General features: G+C 48.9%; 1 protein-coding gene across 2 annotated transcripts in view; it reads right to left on the reverse strand.

The window, feature by feature from the left end:
- PARP3 (poly(ADP-ribose) polymerase family member 3) overlaps nucleotides 1–22,966 on the reverse strand; it is an 85,831-nt gene that overhangs the window by 31,982 nt on the left and 30,883 nt on the right. For both annotated transcript variants that reach the window (XM_030206660.1, XM_030206659.1), the window contains exons 3-5: nucleotides 10,720–10,845; nucleotides 10,316–10,504; nucleotides 9,909–10,047 (exon numbers count right to left, since the gene is read on the reverse strand). In XM_030206660.1, coding sequence (XP_030062520.1) covers nucleotides 9,909–10,047; nucleotides 10,316–10,504; nucleotides 10,720–10,845 — 454 coding nt within the window. The remainder of the gene's footprint in view (nucleotides 1–9,908; nucleotides 10,048–10,315; nucleotides 10,505–10,719; nucleotides 10,846–22,966) is intronic.

Here is a 22,966-nt window from a genome sequence, read left to right on the forward strand (position 1 = left end):
AAGAAACACATAGCCCGAGGCTGTGTCAAACCTGGCCCCCAAATATTCTAGAGATTGCGAGGGGGTCAGGTAACTTTTGGCCATATTGACGACCCAGCCCAGAGATTGAAGGACTGAAACCACTCTGGCTGTAGCTAGATGACTCTCTTTTTCTGAGTCTGCTCTGATGAGCCAGTCGTCTAGGTACGGGTGAACCCGGATACCCTCTGGCCTGAGAAAGGCAGCTACTACCACCATTACCTTGGAGAAGGTTCGGGGAGCTGTGGCGAGGCCAAAAGGCAAGGCCCGAAACTGGAAATGTTTTCCCAACACCGCAAACCGCAGAAACTTCTGGTGCGGGGGCCAAATTGGTATGTGCAAGTAAACTTCTCTCAGGTCCAGAGACGTGAGACAATCTCCTGGCTGTACCGCCGCAATGACGGAGCGCAGGGTTTCCATGTGAAAATGCCGCACTCTCAAGGACTTGTTTAGCTCTTTTAAGTCCAGGATCGGGCGAAAAGACCCGCCTTTTCATGGCACTACAAAGTAAATGGAGTAGCAGCCTAGACCTTGTTCGGCGGGAGGCACTGGGGTCACAGCCCCTATCTGGCACAGACTGTGCAAAGTCTCCTCTACAGCCGCCTGTTTGGTGGCAGAACCACATCGGGACTCCACAAACACGTCTCTCACCGGGGCATCGAATTCTATTCGGTATCCGTCTCTGATCAGGTCCAAGACCCACTGATCTGCGGAGATTTTGGCCCACTCCTCGAAAAAGAGGGAAAGTCTTTGTTATGATTGGGGTCTGAACCCCTCTCAAACTTACCTCTTTCCTGGGGTCAGCTTCTTAGCTGGCTTCTGGTTCTTTTCTCTGCCCTTTCTGAGCTGGCTCTGTCTCTCTGTGCTGGCAGCTTCCAGCAGCATGGGTTTAATTGTCTCACTTTACTACAGCTGTGGGTGTGGTCTGAGTTGCTCTAACTCTCTTTGGGTGTACTGGCTTCAAGTGTTTCACGGTGTTGCATTGTTGTGGGTTGGGCCTCTCGGGGTTTGAATGTGTTCTGCCTGGCTCTAGGGAGAGTGACATCATCTGGGAGGGCCTTGATAAGGAAGTGGGTTCTTTCCTTCAGGGCCTTCGCAACGTTTGCTTCTGGCTACTTGCTTTAGGTCCAGGTTAGTTTAGTGCAGTGCAGTGTGCACTTCAGACTTGTATGTTACTTCCCTGTTTTTCCCTTTGTCTCCTCTGCTTTCCCTTTTGCTACGGTGTGTAGCACTGCTGTTAGTGCAGTGCTGGAGTTTGGTGCTGGGAGCACCCTTGTTAGTAAGTGTTTAGGAAGCACCTTTTGTTGTTTGGGTATTTGGCTTTTCTGCTTGTTTCCTTGAGCTTTCCTCGCTTTTCCTCGTGACCTGTGTTTAGCTGCTGTAGCTGGGTGCTTAGGAAGCACCAGGGTGAGAACCAATGTTTAGCTGCTGCAGCTTGGTGCTTAGGAAGTACCAGTGTTAGGTCTAGCATTTGTCTTCCCTTCCTTTTCCCTTGTGGTTTCCCTGCACTTCTGTTAGTGTAGGGCGTAGGGGCACCCCTGTTAGTTTCTGGTAGGAGCACTGCTGTTAGTGGAGGGCTTAGGAGCTTTTCTGCTGGTGCTGGGCTTAGGAACACTTTCGGTCACTTTAGGAGTTAGGTGCACTTCAGTTACAGTTTGTTCTAGTCCTGGTCCCTGTGCCGTACAGTAAGTCCTGTCGGCTACTCGAACCCAGGAGCTCAACTCCTGGGGGGCTTAGTAGCTAAGTGCAGGTGAAGCTGTGTGGACCAGTCCGGTGCGCTCCAGTCCAGTGTGTTCCGGTCCGGTGTGTTCCAGTCTGGTGCGCTCCAGTGTGTGTTCCAGTCCTGTGTCCTCCAGTCCGGGGGATTGCAGTCCAGTGTTCCAGTCCTGTGTCCTCCAGTCCGGGGGATTCCAGTCCATGTGTTCTGGTCGCTGGGCAGTGCCTGCAGTCCCTGCCGGTGTGCTTGCCCAGCGTTGGTTGGTGGGTTTTGCCTGCTGCTGTCGCTCCTCGGCAGCAGCCCAAGGGCTCACGTTTGTTCCAGAGCCCGGCCCCGTGGGCTCTGAACCTGAGAACCTGACAGATTGCGGCCATGAGCCCGGCAAGAACCCCCGCCCAGCTGACCCAGCTGGGGTCCAGCTCCATCGTTGTTCTTGATCCTTCTATGACTCTTTGTCAGTATCGTGGAAAACTTTTGTCTCATCCTGTTTTGAAGAAGACCCCTGAAGCGGCAGCTGAGAGAAAACGTGTCCGATGGCTTGGAATCACTGAAAACCCAGTTTCAGATATGGACCCTTTTATTACGCTCGCTGAATATCGCCGCAGCCTGGTCTTGAATCCAGCTTTGTGGGATACTCCTGAAGCTGTCGCTGAGAGGAGACGTCTTGGGAATTCCATGCTCTGGGCCCAGCAGGGGTCCAGTCCCATTCAAGCAGAGCACCCAGACAAGCCTCTGAATCCAGTCCGAGCAGCGCGTTCAGCCAAGCTTCAGAGTCTAGTCCGAGGGACGCTGCTGACCGAGCCTCCGATGCCAGTTCAAGGGGCGCTTCCACTCAAGCCTCGGAGCCTAGTCCAAGGGATGCTCCTAACCAAGTCGCCGACTCCAGTTCAAGTGGCGCTTCCATTCGAGTCTCTGAGTCCAGTCCGAGGGATGCTTCTGACCGAACCTCCAAGTCCAGTCCAGAGGGCGCTTTGAACCGAGCTTCCTATCCTAGTTCAGGTGGCGCTTCCATTCGAGTCTCTGAGTCCAGTCCGAGGGATGCTTTCTACCGAGTCTCCGATTCCAGTCCAAGCAGCGCTTCAAGCCAAGTCTCTGCGTCCAGTTCAAGTGGCTCTGTCTACTGAGTCTCCTAGTACCAGTTTGGATCCCAGTTCCAACCCCATTTTTGAGCTGGATCCGTTTATGACACTCCAGGAGTACCGGGTTGCCCTTTTGTCTGATCCAGCCTTGAAGGATACCCCTGAAGCTGCCGCAGAGAGAAAGCGTGTCTCCTGGCTTGGGTTTGAAGAAAACCCAGTTTCTGCTATTGATCCCTCTACCAAGCTGTTCTTTTACCGCTTCCAACTCCTATCAGATCCAGCCCTGCGGGATACTCCTGAGGCCCAAGCTGAAAGAAGGTGGCTTAATAGTCCCGGGCCAAGTGCCAGTCCTGGCTGAGCTGCTGAGTCCACGCTGTGGGCTGAGTCTACACCGAGTGCTGAGGCCAGCCGTGATGCTGTGTCCACTCCGAGTTGCAGCAGTGGCAGCCAAGATGCTGAGTCCGGATCAAGTTGCAGCAGTGGCAGCCAAGATGCTGAGTCTGGATCGAGTTGCAGTTCCAGTCAAGATGCTGAGTCTGGATCGAGTTGCAGTTCCAGTCAAGATGCTGAGTCTGGAGCGAGTTGCAGTTCCAGTCAAGATGCTGAGTCTGGATCGAGTTGTAGTTCCAGTCAAGATGCTGAGTCCGGGTCAAGTTGCAGTTCCGGCCAAGATGCTGAGTCCGGGTCAAGTTGCAGTTCCGGCCAAGATGCTGAGTCCGGAGCGAGTTCCAGTTCCGGCCAAGATGCTGAGTCCGGAGCGAGTTCCAGTTCCAGTCAAGATGCTGAGTCTGGATTGAGTTGCAGTCCCAGCCGGGATTTCGAGTCTACACCGAGTGCAGAGCCCAGCCGAGATGATGAGTCCACGATGAGTGCTGAGTCTGCACCGAGTGCGGAGCCCAGCCAAGATGACAGGTCCACGATGAGTGCTGAGTCTGCACCGAGTGCAGAGTTCAGCCGAGATGCCGAATCAGAATTGAGTTACAGCCCCGGGCAAGATGCTGAGTCCGGGTCAAGTTACAGTCCCGGCCAAGATGCTGAGTCCGGTAAGAGTTGCCATCCCGGTCAAGATGCTGAGTCCGGGTCAAGTTGGAGTTCCAGTCCCAGGCAAGATGCTGAGTCCAGGTCAAGTTGGAGTTCCAGTCCCAGGCAAGATGCTGAATCCGGGTCAAGTTGCAGTCCCGGTCAAGAGGCTGAGTCCGGGTCAAGTTGCAGTCCCAGTCAAGATGCTGAGTCTGGGTCAAGTTGCAGTTCCGGCCAAGATGCTGAGTCCGGAGCGAGTTCCAGTTCCAGTCAAGATGCTGAGTCTGGATCGAGTTCCAGTTCCAGTCAAGATGCTGAGTCTGGATCGAGTTGCAGTCCCAGCCGGGATTTTGAGTCTACACCGAGTGCAGAGCCCAGCCGAGATGATGAGTCCACGATGAGTGCTGAGTCTGCACCGAGTGCGGAGCCCAGCCAAGGTGACGAGTCCACGATGAGTGCTGAGTCTGCACCGAGTGCAGAGTTCAGCCGAGATGCCGAATCAGAATTGAGTTACAGTCCCGGCCAAGATGCTGAGTCCGGTGAGAGTTGCCGTCCGGGTCAAGATGCTGAGCCCGGGTCAAGTTGGCATTACAGTCCCAGGCAAGATGCTGAGTCCGGGTCAAGTTGGAGTTCCAGTTCCAGGCAAGATGCTGAGTCCAGGTCAAGTTGCAGTCCCGGTCAAGATGCTGAGTCCGGGTCAAGTTGCAGTTCCGGCCAAGATGCTGAGTCCGGATCAAGTTGCAGCAGTTCCAGTCAAGATGCTGAGTCTGGATCGAGTTCTAGTTCCAGTCAAGATGCTGAGTCTGGGTCAAGTTGCAGTTCCGGCCAAGATGCTGAGTCCGGAGCGAGTTCCAGTTCCAGTCAAGATGCTGAGTCTGGATCGAGTTGCAGTCCCAGCCGGGATTTCGAGTCTACACCGAGTGCAGAGCCCAGCCGAGATGATGAGTCCACGATGAGTGCTGAGTCTGCACCGAGTGCGGAGCCCAGCCAAGATGACGGGTCCACGATGAGTGCTGAGTCTGCACCGAGTGCAGAGTTCAGCCGAGATGCCGAATCAGAATTGAGTTACAGCCCCGGGCAAGATGCTGAGTCCGGGTCAAGTTGGAGTTCCAGTCCCAGGCAAGATGCTGAATCCGGGTCAAGTTGCAGTCCCGGTCAAGAGGCTGAGTCCGGGTCAAGTTGCAGTTCCGGCCAAGAGGCTGAGTCCGGGTCAAGTTGCAGTTCCGGCCAAGATGCTGAGTCTACGCTGAGTACCGAATCCAGCCAAGAGGCTGAGTCAGAATTGAGTGGCAGTTCCGGCCAAGATGCTGAGGCCGGATCAGATTGCAGTCTCAGGCAAGATGCTGAGTCTACTCTGAGTTCCCACTTCAACCAAGATGTTGAACCCCTCCTGAGTTCCAGCTCCAGCCAAGAGGCAAGGTCCAGTCTGAAGTCCTGTTCGAGTTCCTATCCGGCCTCAGATTCCAGGATGGGTGTGGGCTCTAGCCCAGTTCTGGCTGCTACAGTGGAGTACCAGGAAGTCAAGGAAGTTGTGGACTCCTTCAGGAGATGGTTCCTGTTGAATAGAACTCCACTTGTTGCATCCAAGACTCTGATCCTGCCTAACAGCCGTTCTAAAGTGCCTCGTGGCGGCCAAAGCCATTCTGGTTTCCTAGTTCCAGATGTACTTGTCACGTCCTGCCCAGCCGCCCAGATTTATGTTGTGAAACCCATTGGGAGATTTCATCACAGCTACCCATGGAGTCCTAAATTGTCTTTTGAGACCTGGAGCTCCCGTGGGGACACGGGAGCCTTGAGGGAGAGGTGCTGTTATGATTGGGGTCTGAACCCCTCTCAAACTTACCTCTTTCCTGGGGTCAGCTTCTTAGCTGGCTTCTGGTTCTTTTCTCTGTCCTTTCTGAGCTGGCTCTGTCTCTCTATGCTGGCAGCTTCCAGCAGCATGGGGTTAATTGTCTCACTTCACTACAGCTGTGGGTGTGGTCTGAGTTGCTCTAACTCTCTTTGGGTGTACTGGCTTCAAGTGTTTCACGGTGTTGCACTGTTGTGGGTTGGGCCTCTCGGGTTTTGAATGTGTTCTGCCTGGCTCTAAGGAGAGTGACATCATCTGGGAGGGCCTTGATAAGGAAGTGGGTTCTTTCCTTCAGGGCCTTCGCAACGTTTTCTTCTGGCTACTTGCTTTAGGTCCAGGTTAGTTTAGTGCAGTGCAGTGTGCACTTGAGACTTGTGTGTTACTTCCCTGTTTTTCCCTTTGTCTCCTCTGCTTTCCCTTTTGCTACGGTGTGTAGCACTGCTGTTAGTGCAGTGCTGGAGTTTGGTGCTGGGAGCACCCTTGTTAGTAAGTGTTTAGGAAGCACCTTTTGTTGTTTGGGTATTTGGCTTTCCTGTTTGTTTCCTTGGGCTTTCCTCGCTTTTCCTCGTGACCTGTGTTTAGCTGCTGTAGCTGGGTGCTTAGGAAGCACCAGGGTGAGAACCCATGTTTAGCTGCTGCAGCTTGGTGCTTAGGAAGTACCAGTGTTAGGTCTGGCATTTGTCTTCCCTTCCTTTTCCCTTGTGGTTTCCCTGCACTTCTGTTAGTGTAGGGCGTAGGGGCACCCCTGTTAGTTTCTGGTAGGAGCACTGCTGTTAGTGGAGGGCTTAGGAGCTTTTCTGCTGGTGCTGGGCTTAGGAACACTTTCGGTCACTTTAGGAGTTAGGTGCACTTCAGTTACAGCTTGTTCTAGTCCTGGTCCCTGTGTCGTCCACTCGAACCCAGGAGCTCAACTCCTGGGGGGCTTAGTAGCTAAGTGCAGGTGAAGCTGTGTGGACCGGTCCGGTGCGCTCCAGTCCAGTGTGTTCCGGTCCGGTGTGTTCCAGTCTGGTGCGCTCCAATCCAGTGTGTTCCGGTCCGGTGTGTGTTCCAGTCCTGTGTCCTCCAGTCCGGGGGATTCCAGTCCATGTGTTCCGGTTCGCTGGGCAGTGCCTGCAGTCCCTGCCGGTGTGCTTGCCCAGCGTTGGTTGGTGGGTTTTGCCTGCTGCTGTCGCTCCTCGGCAGCAGCCCAAGGGCTCACGTTTGTTCCAGAGCCCGGCCCCGTGGGCTCTGAACCTGAGAACCTGACAGTCTTCCTCCGATGACAGGAAACGAGGAGGGGGCCGGCGCACCATCATTGAGAGGGTCGCCCTTGAACTCCAGGCCTTGAACCGGCAGCTGCAGAACGTTTGTCCGAGCGAAAGGAGTTTCTCTGCTGAAAGCGGGCACAAGAAGTGAACCCAGCAGCATGCCCCGGGCGGGACCTTCTAGCTTCACGAAGCGAGGTCTGAAAGAGGAGCGGACCGCCTGGCCCTTAGAGGAAGGCTTCGGCCTATCTTCGGGCAAGCGCTGAGGTTTGGAATCCCCCAGGCCTTTAACAATGTTTTCCAGCTCCTCACCAAACAGGAGAAGGCCTTGAAAGGGCAACTTCACCAACCTTTGCTTAGAGGCCATGTCCGCCGCCAATGTCGTAACCAAAGAGTGCGGCGAGCCATCACTGCTACAGCCATTTGTTTAGCCGAAGCTCTGACCATATCATAAAGGGCAGCAGCCAAAAAGGACAAGGCCGACTCCATCCGCGGAGCCACTTCAGATAAGGTCTCCGCTCCATCACCGGGCTGTTCCACTGCCTGCAGTAACCAAGCCAGGCAGGCTCTAGCAGCATAACAACTGCATGCAGACGCCCGAACAGTGAGACCTGCCAAATCAAAGGACCACTTCAGAGCTGAATCAAGCCTGCGGTCTTGAATATGCTTCAGGGCAACACCTCCTTCAACAGGGAGGGTAGTTCTCTTTGTCACAGCCGTGACCAGGGCATCCACTTTAGGCATTGCAAAGCGAGCCAAATGTTCCTCACTCAGAGGGTACAATTGCCCCATAGCCCTAGCAACCTTCAAAGGTCCCTCGGGGTCAGCCCATTGAGCCGAAATAAGCTCTTGGATGGAGACATGCAAAGGAAAGGCTCGAGCAGGCTTTCTGGTACTAGCCATCCTTGGATTAACAGAGGAGGCTGTGCCACTCCCAGGATCTTCAATCGAGAGGGCTTGTAAGGCATCTGAAATAAGCGCTGGCAGCTCCTCTCGGTGGAAAATCCTCACCGCAGACGGATCATCAAGCTCCTGTGGCAATTCTGCACCCGACTCTGGCTCCTCAGCCCAAGAAGTTCTGCCAGACCCCTCAGAATCCTCATAGCCCGACCACGGGTGTGGGGGAAAGGGGGGTGTGCCACACTCAGAAAGGGAATTAGCCCTTCTGCGTTTATCAGGAGGATAAGAAACAGACAAAGCCAACTCCAAAAGGCCAGGATCCACCGGGGGGGGGGGGGGGGGGGGGGGGGGGGGCAAGCAGAGGGTCCAAAGATCCCGGTGGAAGAGCTCTTTTAAGCATGTATGCCCTATGCAGCATTAAAACAAAATCAGGAGAAAAAACCGCTCCCTGACCACCCGGATCCTGCCCAGGGCTATCAGCTCTATTATTAGCCTCACTCAGGGGACCCCCCCCCCCCCCCCCCCCCGGATTCAGGGCTCTCCGTCGCAACGGAGGCCGCGCCATGTAGAAAATCCAAAATGGCGTCCGCTGCCAGCTCAGAGCGCGAAAGATCGCCGCTCGCCATGCTCAGGCCGGCTCTACCGTCTGTACAGCACGAATTACAGAGCCCCGCTGCTGATTTGCGCTTGCCACATTTAGAACAGCGCTTTACAGTCTCCGCAGCCATCGCCGAAAACGGCGGAAAATTCAAAAATGGCGGTTCGCGCCAAAAACGTTCCGATCGCGGGCCCACCCCGGAGGAGTCAGAAAACACTCTTACCTCACTAGACCGAGTATCACAGCTCCGGTCCTGCAGAAGAATCTCAAGAAAAACCTCTTTTTTTTTTTTTTTTTTAACGCTGTGAGGAAAGCAGAGGCAAAAGAGGTAAATAAAATCACTCCGGAGGCTCAGATAAGTGAGAAAGGCAGGGAAAGGCGAACCAATGTGCCTGCATCCACTGAGTGGGAAAGGACAGGGAAAAGCAAGCTAATATGTCCACATCCTTGGGGGCATGGGTAAGGCAGGGAAAGGGCTGACCTATGTGCCTTCAAAGTGAAGCTGCTATAGCTTCTAACACCCCGGCTAACAACTGGCAAGCCAGGAGCCACCCCCAGGCAGATTTTTGATGGAGCTCGAAGAAGCTGCAGCCACCCTGCTTGGGGAGATAGAGAATACTGAAGAGGCGTTGGAGCTAGCTGGCCATGAGGCACTGTGAAAAGTTGAGTGCTCTCTATCTCCCCCTGGTGGTTGATGGACACAACCCATACGTAATGGCTTCATCTGCTTGATGACAAGGAATTTCTATTTCCACATATAATTCTGTGCCATTGTTTTGGTGTATACTCCCATTCAATTCTTCTATTATAACTGTGCTTTCAGCTCATGTCCATGTGATCACATATCAATCTGTAGATCTAAATCAATATTTCACAATGTCTTTCCAATCTACAGCTCCACACAGCTGTCGCTGATAGCAATTATCTCCAAATTGATCTTGACTTTCCTTTAACTCGTCAATCTCATGCAAATTTGGTATTCAAAATATCTTCACCAACTTTCCATATGTTCATAAACTCATGGTTGGTCAGTTTACCATCTTCTTCCAGCACCGTCAAACCCAACGCACTCCAGTGCAGTCTTTTATCCTACAATCTACATTCATCTATCACACCAAATTCTGTTCACATAGAGTGTTTCTTGTGACCCCTAAGGTAGGCAGCTGTGTTTGCTGAAACACGGACCTGTGCCGGGTCATTTCTCTGGTTCCTTTAAATAAAAGAACCTTTAAACATTCTCTCCTAGGCTGAAAGGCAGTTTGTCACTCTCTGCTCCTTGTGTGGCTTTTCTTTGGTGTTTAATTTGGTATTATGTAGAGGATGTGTCAAACACAGTGAAAAATAAAATCTGAGCAGGAATGCCTACATTTCTGTACACCACTGTATATATGGCAGTGTGTATGTACTTATAAAATGTTCTTGGGTGTATATGTAAAGGCTTTGTATAGAAATACAAGTCTGTTATTATCTTTTAAGGGGTTACCTAAGTTCATGGTTTTCATGGCTTCATTAAACATATCATTGCTGAAGATAAGTGAAACCAGATCCTGTGTAGGTTTGTCCAGGCGACATGGCAGCTCCTTCTTTTTCACTGACTGTTGAACACCATCAACAGTGTCCACCTGGAAGAGGCACAGAGACTAAAAGTTAGAAGAAGTACCTTCCCTCTCATCTTCCTTGGGATCCTTTAGCACCTGGTCCCTTCTCTGCCCTCCTTCTCCTTCACCTACAGTATTATCCCTGCCCCTTTCTCACCTTCCCTATCACTTTTCTGCCCTTCCCCTTCATCTCTCTGCCATTCTTTATCTTTACTTCTTCCCCACTCATCTTTACTGCAACAAAACCCCTTCCCTTCCCCTCCCCTCCCCCTTTCAGCTCTCTAGCCCTCACCTTCACCATGGCTTCTCCTCCTTCCTCATCATTCTGCATCTCTATCATAGTGTACTTTCCCGGGTGAGCCACAAACGAGTCCCGATTCTTCCAGTCATTCTTGGTCTTGTCTTTGAACTTTTTCTCAAAGTCTTTTATTGCTGTATCCAAACTGGGTAAAGGGCTCAGCTTTGACTGACCAACTTCTCCCTGCTCAGCAAAACAAACAGAAAAAAATGTAAAACAACAAACCAACAACTCATTCTTATTTTCTGTTTTCTTCACTGGAGTTATACTGATTGAGCTGGGGGTGGGATTTACAAAGTTCTCTAAGGATTCCCACCAGTACTGCTGTCACTGATGTCAGCCCCAGCAGTAACACTATCCCTGATCACAGATTAGTGAGCTGGAGTTACTCTACTCACCACACGCCCCCAGCGGTTCCAGCAATAATACTGTCCCTGATTACAGATGAGTTGAATGATGTAGAACTTGTTGTTGTTATGGCCAATATTGGTTTGGTTCAGCATGCAGTCGTAGTCCTCATGAATCTGAAATCAGAACAAGCAAAGCCATTGTGAGGGTAATTCTGTAAGTGTGCTTTCCTTTATAGAACACTATCATAGTAAGTGAAATGTGTGCCTATAATCTAAGTGTGTAGCTAAACCATCCAAGCGCTAAATGCTTAACATAAAATCTGCACGCAAACATATAAATCTTGAAAATAACTTTTAATATAAATAGATTCTGTATAAATAGATTCTGAACAGTTGTTGAATTATAAAGAACAGCGTTGGATTTTCACGCTTCAGACTGTGCATTCCAATGGACTTAATTTAGAATTAGATTGGACATCATTATTGTGACGAACTGTTTGACTATTGGATAATGGCAGTGTAGCTTTGATGTTTTGATTGGTGGTTATATGTGGGCTGTCTTTATGTAGTTAGCATCACGTCAACGACATCTCGATGAATGAAATGCCATCATGAATAGAAAAAAAATGCTGAGGTGAGTTGATATGCTTTGAATAATTGAAGTGTTGTTAAATTATGATATTTTATATATTTTATTGATGTAGAATCATGTGTTATATTGTAGGACCAACCTTGAAGCAGAGAAGAAACATGGTCCATGTCGGTGATCTGCATGATTGTAATTTAAGGGCCCTGTTTACTAAGCCGCACTAGAGGTGCGTTAACGTTTTTAGCGAATGCTAAGCCTTAGCATGCACTAACCATGTAGAGGCCCATAATATTCCTATTGGCCTCTACACAGTTAGCATGCGCTCATTTTTAGCACGAGCTAAAAAAACTAGCGCACCTTAGTAAACAGGGCCCTAAATGTTTATACAGATGAAGATATTAAAAGCTGTTGCCAAGATTTATATGTTTGAGTGTATATAAGTACATAAGTATTGTCATACTGGGACAGACCAAAGGTCCATCAAGCCCAGCATCCAGTTTCCAACAGTAGCCAATCCAGGTCACAAATAACTGGCAAGATCCCCAAAAAGTACAAAACGTTTTATTCTGCTTATCTCAGAAATAAGCAGTGGATTTTCCCCAAGTCCATTTTAATAATAGTCTATGGAGCTTTCCTTTAGGAAACCGTCCAAACCTTTTAAAAACCCCACTAAGCTGTCTTTACCACATTCTCTGGCAACAAATTCCAGATTTTAATTACACATTGAGTGAAGAAAAATTTTCTCCGATTCATTTTAAATTTACGACTTTGTAGCTTCATTGAATGCCCCCTAGACCTACTAATTTTGGAAAGAGTAAACAGACGCTTCATGTCTACCCTTTCCACTCCACTCATTATTTTATAGACCTCATTTGTCTTTTCTCCAAGCTGAAGAGCCCTGGCCGCTTTAGACTTTCCTCATATTATCATTTTCGTCACCCTTCTCTGCACCTTTTCTAATTCCACTACAACTTTATTTAGATGCGGTGACCAGAATTGAACACAATATTCTTGGTGCGGTTGCACCATGGAGCGATATAAAGGCATTATAACGTCCTCATTTTTGTTTTCCATTCCTTTCCTAACAATACTTAACATTCTATTTGCTTTCTTAGCCGCCGTAGCACACTGAGCAGAAGGTTTCAACGTATCATCAACGACGACAACTAGATCCCTTTCTTGGTCGGTGATTCCTAACATGGAACCTTGAATAACACAACTATAATTTGAGTTCCTCTTTCCCACATGCATCACTTTGCACTTGCTCACATTAAATGTCATCTGCCATTTAGACGCCCAGTTTCCCAGTCTCGTGTAGATTTTATGTTAAGCACTTGAAGTTATGATAGCGCTGGGATGGTTTAGCTACATATCTTTTTGGTTTCCCCTGCTTCAGATTCACTTCCTTTTGGCTTAATTTGATTTGTATAATCTAGGTGTGAGAACTAACACCAGCCCTAGAGCTGTGCCAGAGATGTTTGTAACTTGTAGTATTTTATAAATGATGTACGAAATATGAGTCCTGCCAATGCTTCACCCATGTGTACGCCTATTTATAAAATACACATCATGTAATGTGTGTATTTACAGAATAGTGCTTAAGCGGAATTATGGCATTTACACAAGCATGTATATGTCATAGGAACACAGCTATGGAATGCACTACCCAAAATCTTAAAATCAAATCAGAACCATCTAAGTTTCAGGAAATTACTGGACCACCCTGTTTAAGAGGGCTTACCTTCCTGACCCAACCTAACGTACCTCTTCTTTGATACAGCAAAATCCATGGACCTTATCATCTTTTTCACTTTTATTATCTTTGTTGTCCTATTTGATACCTATATATGACATTGTTTAAGGTGAAATTAGATCTTGCCTGCTAATTTTCTTTCCTCTAGACCCTCCAGACCGGTCAAGACGAGTGGGTTATGTCCTCCTACCAGCAGAGGGAGACTGAGAAACACTGAGCTTTTGAATACTGTATACTGTATATAACCTGTGCAGTACATCCACTAGCCAGTATAAAACTAACAAAGCAGAGAAACAATAACACTAACTATAATGAGCAACCCTGTACGTGGCCACTGCCAACAGGACACTTTCTTCATTTCTCTTACTGTGTCCCTTTTTCATGTGTGCTTCCACAGGTAGACTACCAAACACTGTCACACCTGTCCAGACTCATACCATGAAGAACGAACAAACGATCAGAAACTCTATACTCCCGAGTTCTGGAAATATAACAGCGCAAGACTGTCCGCACATCTAACTTTGCCAGACGACGCATCCCCCGCCAAGTTACCCAAAACTGGCAAGGAAATGACTTGATTAACATGAAACTCTGAGACCACCTTGGGCAAAAAGGACGGCACCGGCCGCAACAAAACCGTTTCCTTGGAAAAAGTAAAAAAGGGTTCTCTACAAGACAAAGCATGAAGCTCTGACACCCTCCGAGCTGAAGTAATAGCCACCAAGAAAACTGTCTTTAAGGAAAGACCCTTGTCCGAAACGGAAACCAAGGGCTCAAACAGCGGCCTAACCAAAGCATCCAGAACGAGATTCAAATCCCACGGAGGCACCATCCACCGCCGAGGCGGTCGCAGCAACTTAACACCCTTCAAAAAACGAACAACATCAGGACTAGAAGCTAAAGACTTCCCCTGCACCTTCCCATGGAAACACGACAAAGCTGCCACTTGTACTTTCAAGGAGGACAAGGCCAGACCCCTGTCCATACCATCCTGCAAAAACTCCAATACATCCGTCACCGACGCACGAAAAAAGGAAGAACCTGTCTACCTGCACACCAATGCTCAAAGACTCTCCAGACCCGGATGTAAGCCAACGAAGTAGATTGCCTAAGAGAGCTCAACATCGTGGCGATGACTCTGGATGAAAACCCTTTCTTCTTTAACCTATGCCTCTCAAGAGCCAGGCCGTAAGCGAGAACCGATCCGGATCTGGCATAATTATCGGGCCCTGACACAACACCACTGAATATGACAACGGAAGAGGGTCCGTTACCGCCAGCCGTACCAGATCTCCGTACCAAGGCCGACGCGGCCAATTCAGGGCTATCAAAATTACCCATCTGGGGTGCCAAGCTATGCGTTGAACTATGCGTCCGACTAACGGCCATGGAGGAAAAACATACAGCAACTCCTGAGGCCAGGGCACCAGAAGAGCGTCGATCCCTTCCGCTCAAGGGTCCCTCCGACGACTGAAAAACCGCTGAACTTGAGCACTGCGGGCCGTTGCCATCAGGTCCACCACAGGAAGCCCCCAGACCGACACAATGCGATCGAACACCGACCGATGCAGAGACCACTCTCCGGGGTCTAGAGAGTATGTCTGCTCAGGTAATCTGCATACACGTTGTCCACTCCGGCCACATGGGCCGCGGAGAGCGCTAGAAGGTGAATCTCCGCCCATTGGCACAACAGCGCCGCCTCCTCCGCGACCGCCTGACTCTTTGTGCCCCCCTGAAGGTTGACATAAGCCACAGCGGTGGCATTGTCGCAGAAAACCCTGACTGGTTTCAGGAACAGAAGACTCTGAAAGGCCTGAAGTGTGAACCGAATGGCCCGAGTTTCCAAGCGATTGATGGACCACTGAGATTCTGAGTCCACCGACCTTGAGCTACTTGCCCGAGACAACGAGCTCCCCAGCCTTGGAGACTGGCGTCTGTGACGAGGACCACCCACTGCGGAGCCTCCAACGGCATTCCCTTTTCCAGATTGCATGTGTCTAGCCACCACCGGAGACTGAGGCGTGGGATTACTGACAGCTGAAGACGAATGTCCAACTCCTGATACAGTGGTGACCAACGACTGAGAAGAGCTAACTGCAACTGCCGCATGTGCGCCCGAGCCCACGGAACTACCTCTATGGTGGCCGCCATCAGCCCCAGGACTTGCAGATACTCCCGGGCCGTCGGTGCCGATTCCGCCAGAAATCGACGAATCTGACCCTGCAACTTGCGAATCCGGGGACCCGGCAAGAATACTCGACCCTTCCTGGTATCGAAAAGGACCCCCAGATATTCCAGAGACTGCGACGGCACCAGATGACTCTTGCCGAAGTTCACTACCCAGCCCAGAGACTAAAGAAACTGTACCACTCGAGCAGTAGCAATCTCACTCTCCGACCTGGACTTGGCCCGAATCAGCCAATCGTCCAGGTACGGGTGCACCAGAATACCCTGCCTCCGCAAGGCCGCCGCAGCCACTACAACCATAAACTTGGAAAAAGTTCAGGGAGCCGATGCTAGTCCGAAAGGCAGAGCACAGAACTGAAAGTGCTTCCCCAATACAGCAAAGCGAAGAAATCGCTGATGAGCGGCACGAATAGGAATGTGGAGATAAGCTTCCGTCAAATCCAAAGATGTTAGAAACTCCCCTTCCTGAACCGCGACAATGACCGACCGCAATGTTTCCATGTGAAACGAGGGAACCTTGAGGGCTGCATTGACTCTCTTTAGATCTAAGATAGGCCGAAAGGCATCTTCCTTCTTTGGGACCACAAAATAGATCGAATAGCAGCCCGAGCCATGCTGAGCGGGGGGAACCGGTACCACCCCCCTGATAAGACGAGCCAAAGTGTCCCACACTGCTGCCCGCTTGAGCCTCAAATGACAAGGGGGCTCCAAGAACCTTCAGGGAGGCAAACTGTCGAACTCCAGGGCATATCCGTCTCGCACCACCTCGAGAACCCACTGATCTGAAGTTATTTGGGCCCAGTTCTGGTAAAAAAAAAAAAAAAAAAAGACTCAGACGAGCCCCTACCCGAACCAGAGCCTGGGCCCGCACCTTCATTGTGAATTTCGCCCTGAAACATGTCCTCCCGCGGAAAAGTCACGCCCTCCGCGACGACTCCCATGAAAGGACTTGGTGCGCTGGAAGAACCACCCTCTAGAAGACCCACTAGACCTCCCTGGCCTATACCGACGAGCCTCCTTAAACCGACCTCGGGAAGAAGTACCCCTGGTAGCCACCTTGGGACGAAAATCCGGAAGACGAGGGGCCTTGGCATCACTGAGAGCTTTCAACAATTTATCCAATTCCTCACCAAAAAGCATGGACCCCTTGAAGGGAAGAGAACACAGCTTAGCCTTAGAGGCCGCGTCCGCGACCCAACCGCGTAACCAGAGGGCCCTGCGCACCCCCACTACCATAGCCATATTTTTTGCCGAAGCACGCAATAAATCATAAAGAGCATCCGACAAAAAAGATGATCCCATCTCCAGCTTGGCTAACTCCTGGACCCTCGAGGAACCAACATCCACCGAATCATCCAGAAGCTTCTCGGCCCAGTGAAAACACGCCCGAGCTACCAGGCCCCCACACACCACCTGCAAGGCGAGAGCTGACAGATCGAAACTACGCTTGAGAAATGATTCCAGCCTCCTATCCTGGGGGTCACGGAGAGCGGTACCTCCATCTACCGGGATTGTTGTGGCTTTAGTAACTGCCGTCACCACGGCGTCCACTGTGGGAGCCTTAAAGGAATCCCTATCCTCCTGCGGAAGAGGATAAAGCCTCGCCATGGCTTTTGCGACTTTACATGGCGCATCCGGAGCATTACACTCCTGAAAAACCATATCCCGGAGATCCTTGTTCATGGGGAAGGACCGGGCTTTCCGCTGGATACCTTTAACTAAGGGATCCACCTGTCTAGCCTACCCCACGGCTACCTCTTGCTGATCAAACTTAAGGGTGGCCGTCACCTGATCTATAAGCTCAGACAGCTCATCTCTGTGGAAAATACGAACCACTGAGGAATCCTCACCAGGAATCAAGCACTCCGCATCCTGAGAGCCTTCAAACCCCTCTGGGTCCCCAAGCTCACTAAGCGCTCCGTCAGAACCACCCGGAGAAAAGTACTCCCCGTCATCTGACCAATCCACCCGTGGTCTTTTTGCTAGCGAGGTACTAGCCCCTTCCTCCAACGGGGGGGGGGGGGGGGGGGGGGTCGTCCCGTCCTCCATGCCTGATAGAGGGTCCACACAAAATCAGGGGGAAAACCAACCCCTCCAAGAGCCTCAGACGGGGCTTTTGCAACTAAAACGGGAGCAGCGGGCCAAAAAACAGCTGATTCCGCAGCGCGCACCGCTGACAAAATGGCAGACGTTCCCGCCAAAACAGGAGCCGCTGACGATGTCCCGAGCGGAGCCCCCGCTGTCCCAGCAACTCCCGAAACTGCCGGGACCTCCACAGTTAACTCGGGGGGAGCCGCCACTGTTGCCTGCTTTGGTTCGCCACAAAGACGACACGCGCGACATCAGAGAAGTTTGCCCGCCATCTAAGCACGAGGGCAAAAACAACAATGCTGCGCGAGACAGACCCAAACTGCTCTCACTCAACACACTCGCGCTGCTCTCACACTCTAACAAAGAACTGAAACTCCATTCGTTCCGAGCACAAGAAATTCACTGTTGCTCTTAAAGAAACAGGAACATAAATTGGCAGCTGAGAATTGTGAGGCACTCAAGGCTACAGTACCAGGAAAGCAGCCGAGGCACAAGCTGCCAGAATCTCAATACAGAGAGCAGCACAGGGGGAGGGACCCAAAATAGGTGTGACACCCCGGGGGAAAACACTGGGCCCCACCGGACCCAGGGCCCCGAAGCACTTATTTATTATTATGATTTCTTTTTTAACACACGTACAGGGTATGTCAAGAAACAGAAAATGGTCAGGAAACCAACATGTCCCCGTGACCTAGTATCCAAACTACCTCACCAGACTATTGAAGACTGCACAGGCTGTCCTTCTACCTCTTCTGAGACTGAGAAAATACTGGCTAGTGGATGTACTGCACAGGTTATATATACAGTATTCAAAAGCTCAGTGTTTCTCAGTCTCCCTCTGCTGGTAGGAGGACATAACCCACGCGTCTTGACCAGTCTGGAGGGTCATGGAGGAATTGTATTTTACTGAACTGTAGCCTGACCTACCGTCTTGAGTAAACCACATTGAGCCTACAACTAGTGGGAAAATGTGGGGTATAAATGTGTTAAATAAATAAATTTCTAATCCTTTCCATGTGTATTTGTCATGAAATAGTTAGTGCTGACTTTAGAGAACTACCCCCTATAAGAGAGCAACCTGTTACCCGGACAGTAGAAGAGGGCAAATCAGAGACTAAGCATGCAGGCAGCATGTAACCCTTACCCCTTTTGCTGACTCTGAAGAACGCACGACATAGCGTACCCTTACATATCACCAGGCATCACAGCACACATTGTAGCTTGTGCACTGTGCCCATTTCTGTTTTCTGTTAATTATTTTATGCTGAATTTGAGATCTGCTTACATTGTTGAATAAGTGGAATAAAAACACGATTCATTAAATAATAAAAATACTGTCTATAAGGAAGTGCCAAGATTCTCCATTTAGAAGATTTAAAAAAGTCCATCTATACAGGAGAAAAAAACCCCACACTGATAGAAATTAACAGAGGCTAGGAAGGTAATCTCTTAGGTCCCGATGCTCAAAGTTTACAATGCTTGCAACATTCAATTTAGACTGGTTGTAGCCAGTCTAGCGCACATGTTTTTCAGAGTGTAATGCACAAAGAGGTTCTGCATTGCTTTTACCATTCATGGTAGCAGCTACCGATAATCCTATGCACATGTACTACAGTGAGCTCAGTAGTATTAAAATGAGCATTCTATGCGATGCACAGATGTTTCCATGCAATACACAGAAAGGAGCACCTACCGTTAACATTCAAATTTTTCTAGGTCTGGAGCTGTCACTGCATGAGGACGACTTCTTGTTGAAGCAGCCTGCTTGCATTTTTTAATAGCATCTGCATGTATTGTATGTGTGTATGTCTTACACATAACAGTAGCTTTAAAGTCGTCGTGGAACAAAAAAAACTCCATGTGATGCCACTGGATACATGCCTATGACATAGTTGTTGCCTTTTTTTCCTAGGCATGCACAGAACATCAACGCTTAACGCAAGACTCTTTTATGCATGTGCTGAGCGCTTTACCTACTGAGCCACTTGCAGAATTTCAGTGCATCTCATTTGCATTCAATTTCCTTTGAGCATCGATCGTTGTTTCAAAAATCGATGATGAGTTCAACTGCGGATATAAATGCACATGGAGGCATATTTTCAAAGCACTTAGTCTTCCAAAGTTCCATAGAAACCTATGGAACTTTGGAAGGCTAAGTGCTTTGAAAACATGCCTCATGGTATTTTAACGATCAAAAAGCAAATAAGTACATAAGTATGGCCATGCTGGGACAGACCAAAGGTCCATCAATCTGAGCTTTCTGCCTTTCATAACCACTACACCATGATGGTTCTTATAATGTTAAGAGACGTTCCTTCTTATTATGTACTGGGAGTTTTATCTACAGATTTCACAGTTACAAACACTTGCTAACAAGCCGGTGAATAAAGACTCCCCCAGCTCCTCCGCTTACTGACTAAATGCATCCTTGCTACACCATGCCCCCTGGCATTTTCATCCACAGCACATTTGTTACAACCCTTAGTGTCAGCCTGTGCCTCACACGGCATGTCAGATTTTCCTTGCATTTTGCCACATCTCAGGTCTGAGGAACTGTGGCCCCTAGCCATAAAGCAGCGTGCCATCACATGCCAAACCTTCTGTGTCTAACTTCTGATGGAACGGATAATTTCAAAATGCGTTTCGCTTCTGCAATATGGAGTGTATTAGGAAAAGGACATTCTATCAGCGCCAACACACACTGGGGAAGTTTTATGACAGGGTGTCTATGTTGAATGTCCAACATATTTTATTCCTATTTTATAAATACATCCATGTGCCTTTATAAACTAAGTTCCCAAAAGCAAGCAAATTCAAATGTACATATTCACACCTGCTCTGAAGATGGTGTAAATATGTATGTTTCTAATGTATGTATCTGTGTATTTTATAAAATATACGTGTGTGGATGGGGGTGACACCAGTGCCCAAGATGACAGCATAGTCCAGTAGCTCTCCCTGGCACTGATAAAAGTGGGTATTTGTAGCCATTGAGAGTTTGGACACTAAAATGTTCCCAATAATATTTTAGACATCCAGCAGCATGGCAAGCATGAGTCTGCAGCCAGAGGTGAGGCAGTGACAGAGATCAGTGTAGTGTGGTAATGAGTAGCCTGTGGCACACCAGACCTTCCATACTCATCATAGCGTCAGACTCAAAAAGAGAGGTACTATCTGACAGGGATACTGGCACAGAGAAAATGGTGGGGAAGAATGGAAAACTCGAAATGCTTCGCCAATTTAAAGACCTGAAGGCAGTGAAGGATGACATCACAAGTAAAATCAGGAACATGTGGATTGTGAATCCATGACCTGGGTACAAGAGTGTTGGAAACTGAGACAAAGACTGAGGAGCACGATGAATTCACTATGGGGGGCCTGGATTAAAGTGGACAAATTGGAAAAGGAACAGGAACAGCCATACAAGTTGGATGTCCTAAAAAATTGGAAATGCAGGGGGGTGAAAAAAACCCCGTTAAGAATCTATGGAGCACGCTATTCAGGAGGTGTGCAAGGTTCTGATGCTGCAGAAGAGTAAGGGAACTGACTGGGCCTCAATACTGGTGCAGAGAGCACTCTGAGCTAATCTAATCTAATACAGTTCTTATATTCCACAAACGCCCTTGTACGTTCTATGCGGATTACATCAAAGAAGTCAGGCATACCTGAGAGAGTACATAAAATAACCCTGCTACATTAAAAGTAGCTTACAAATAAGCTGCAAAAATTTAAATTTAATACAAGTATTTCTCAAATAACCATGTTTTTAAAAGATAATTGTCAAGATGTCTAATATTCAATGGTAATGCATTTCACAATCTAACTCCTGCAAAAGAAAAGACAGACTGAAAGAACTTTGTAAACTTATTTGCTTTAACAGAGGGCAAATGTAAAATCAAAAAAACTCTCAGCCAGCAGGGAGCAGACTAGGGCCCAACGCACAAAGCTTACCGTGCTGGGAACCAGTGGCGTAGCTACGTGGGGCCTGGGCCCCCATAGATTTGGCCTTGGACCCCCCCCTGTCGATGACCCTCTCGACCCCCCTCCCGCTGTCAACCCTCCCCCGCCGTTGCCTACCTTTGCTGGCGGGGGACCCCAATCCCCGCCAGCCGAGGAGGTCCTCTTCTTGCTCTGAAGGCTTCGTTCTGTTTCTGACATCCTGCACGTTGTACGTGCAGGACGTCAGACTCACAGAAACAGAACGAAGCCTGGCTGATCTGCAAGGCTTTGTTCTGTTTCTGTGAGTCTGACATCCTGCTCCTGGGCTGATGCGCAGACCTCAGCTCCGACACAGGCACAAGCATAAGATGTCACCTGACCTACTGGCGCGTGCATGTGGTGACCTCTCAGCACACAGTGCCAGTGAATCAGAGACAAGTCTTACATGTGTGCACCAGAGTGTTCCAAGTTCCAACTTCTGTTCCTTCCTTGCCTGCAGTGCTGCGGCTCAAACCTAGAGAGAGACAGAGAACCGACTAGAAAATTTTTTTATGTACCATTAAATTCTTGCTGGGACGGGTGGGGACAGGTCAAATTCTTATGGGGATGGGTGGGGATGGGTAAGATTTCTGTCCCCGTGTAACTCTCTAGTTTCAACGTATCAACAATGACATCTAGATCCCTTTCCTGGTTGGTGACTTCTAATATGGAACCTTGCATTACATAGCCATAGTTCAACTTCCTCTTTCCCACATGCATCACATTGCACTAAATCACATTAAATGTCATCTGCCATTTGGATGCCCAGTCTCCCAAGGTCCTCTTGTAATTTTTCACAAACCTCTTGCGACTTAACAAAGTTGAATAACTTTGTGTAGTCAGCAAATTTAATTACCTCACTAGTTACTCCCATCTCTAGATCATTTATAAATATGTTAAAAAGCAACGGTCCCAGCACAGACCTGGGGAACCCCACTATCTACCCTTCTCCATTGAGAATACTGACCATATAACCCTACTCTCTGTTTTCTATCATTTAACCAGTTTTTAATCCATAATAGTACACTACACCTCCTATCCCATGACTCACCAATTTCCTCTGGAGTCTTTCATGAGGTACTTTGTCAAATGCCTTTTGAAAATCCAGATACACAATATCGACCGGCTCACCTTTACCACACGTTTGTTCACCTTTCAAAGAAATGTAATAGATTGGTGAGGCAAGATTTCCCTTCACTAAATCCATGTTAGCTTTGTCTCATTAATCCATGCTTTTGAGTATGCTCTGTAATTTTGTTGTTTATAATAGTCTCTAACATTTTGCCTGGCACAGACGTCAGGCTCACCGATCTATAATTTCCTGGATCACCTCTGGAACTCTTTTTAAAAATTGTCATTACATTGAAAACTCTCCAACTTAACAACAGTTCCACTAGTTCATTTTTCAATTCTATCAGTACCCTGGGATGAATACCATCCAGTCCAGGCGATTTGCTACTCTTCAAATTTGTCAAATTGTGCCATTATCTTTTCCAGGTTTATAGAGATTTCATTCAGTTTCTCTGACTCATCAGCTTTGAATATCTTTTCTGGCACCAGTATCTCTCCCAAATCTTTCTTGGTGAAGACCAAAGCAAAGAATTCATTTAATCGCTCCGCTATGGCTTTTCCCTGATTGCCCCTTTACCTCTCGGTCATCTAGTGGTACAACCAATTCTTTTGGCAGCTTCATGCTT

This window comes from Microcaecilia unicolor, chromosome 6 (genome assembly GCF_901765095.1).
Source record: "Microcaecilia unicolor chromosome 6, aMicUni1.1, whole genome shotgun sequence".
Taxonomy (NCBI): Eukaryota; Metazoa; Chordata; class Amphibia; order Gymnophiona; family Siphonopidae; genus Microcaecilia; species Microcaecilia unicolor.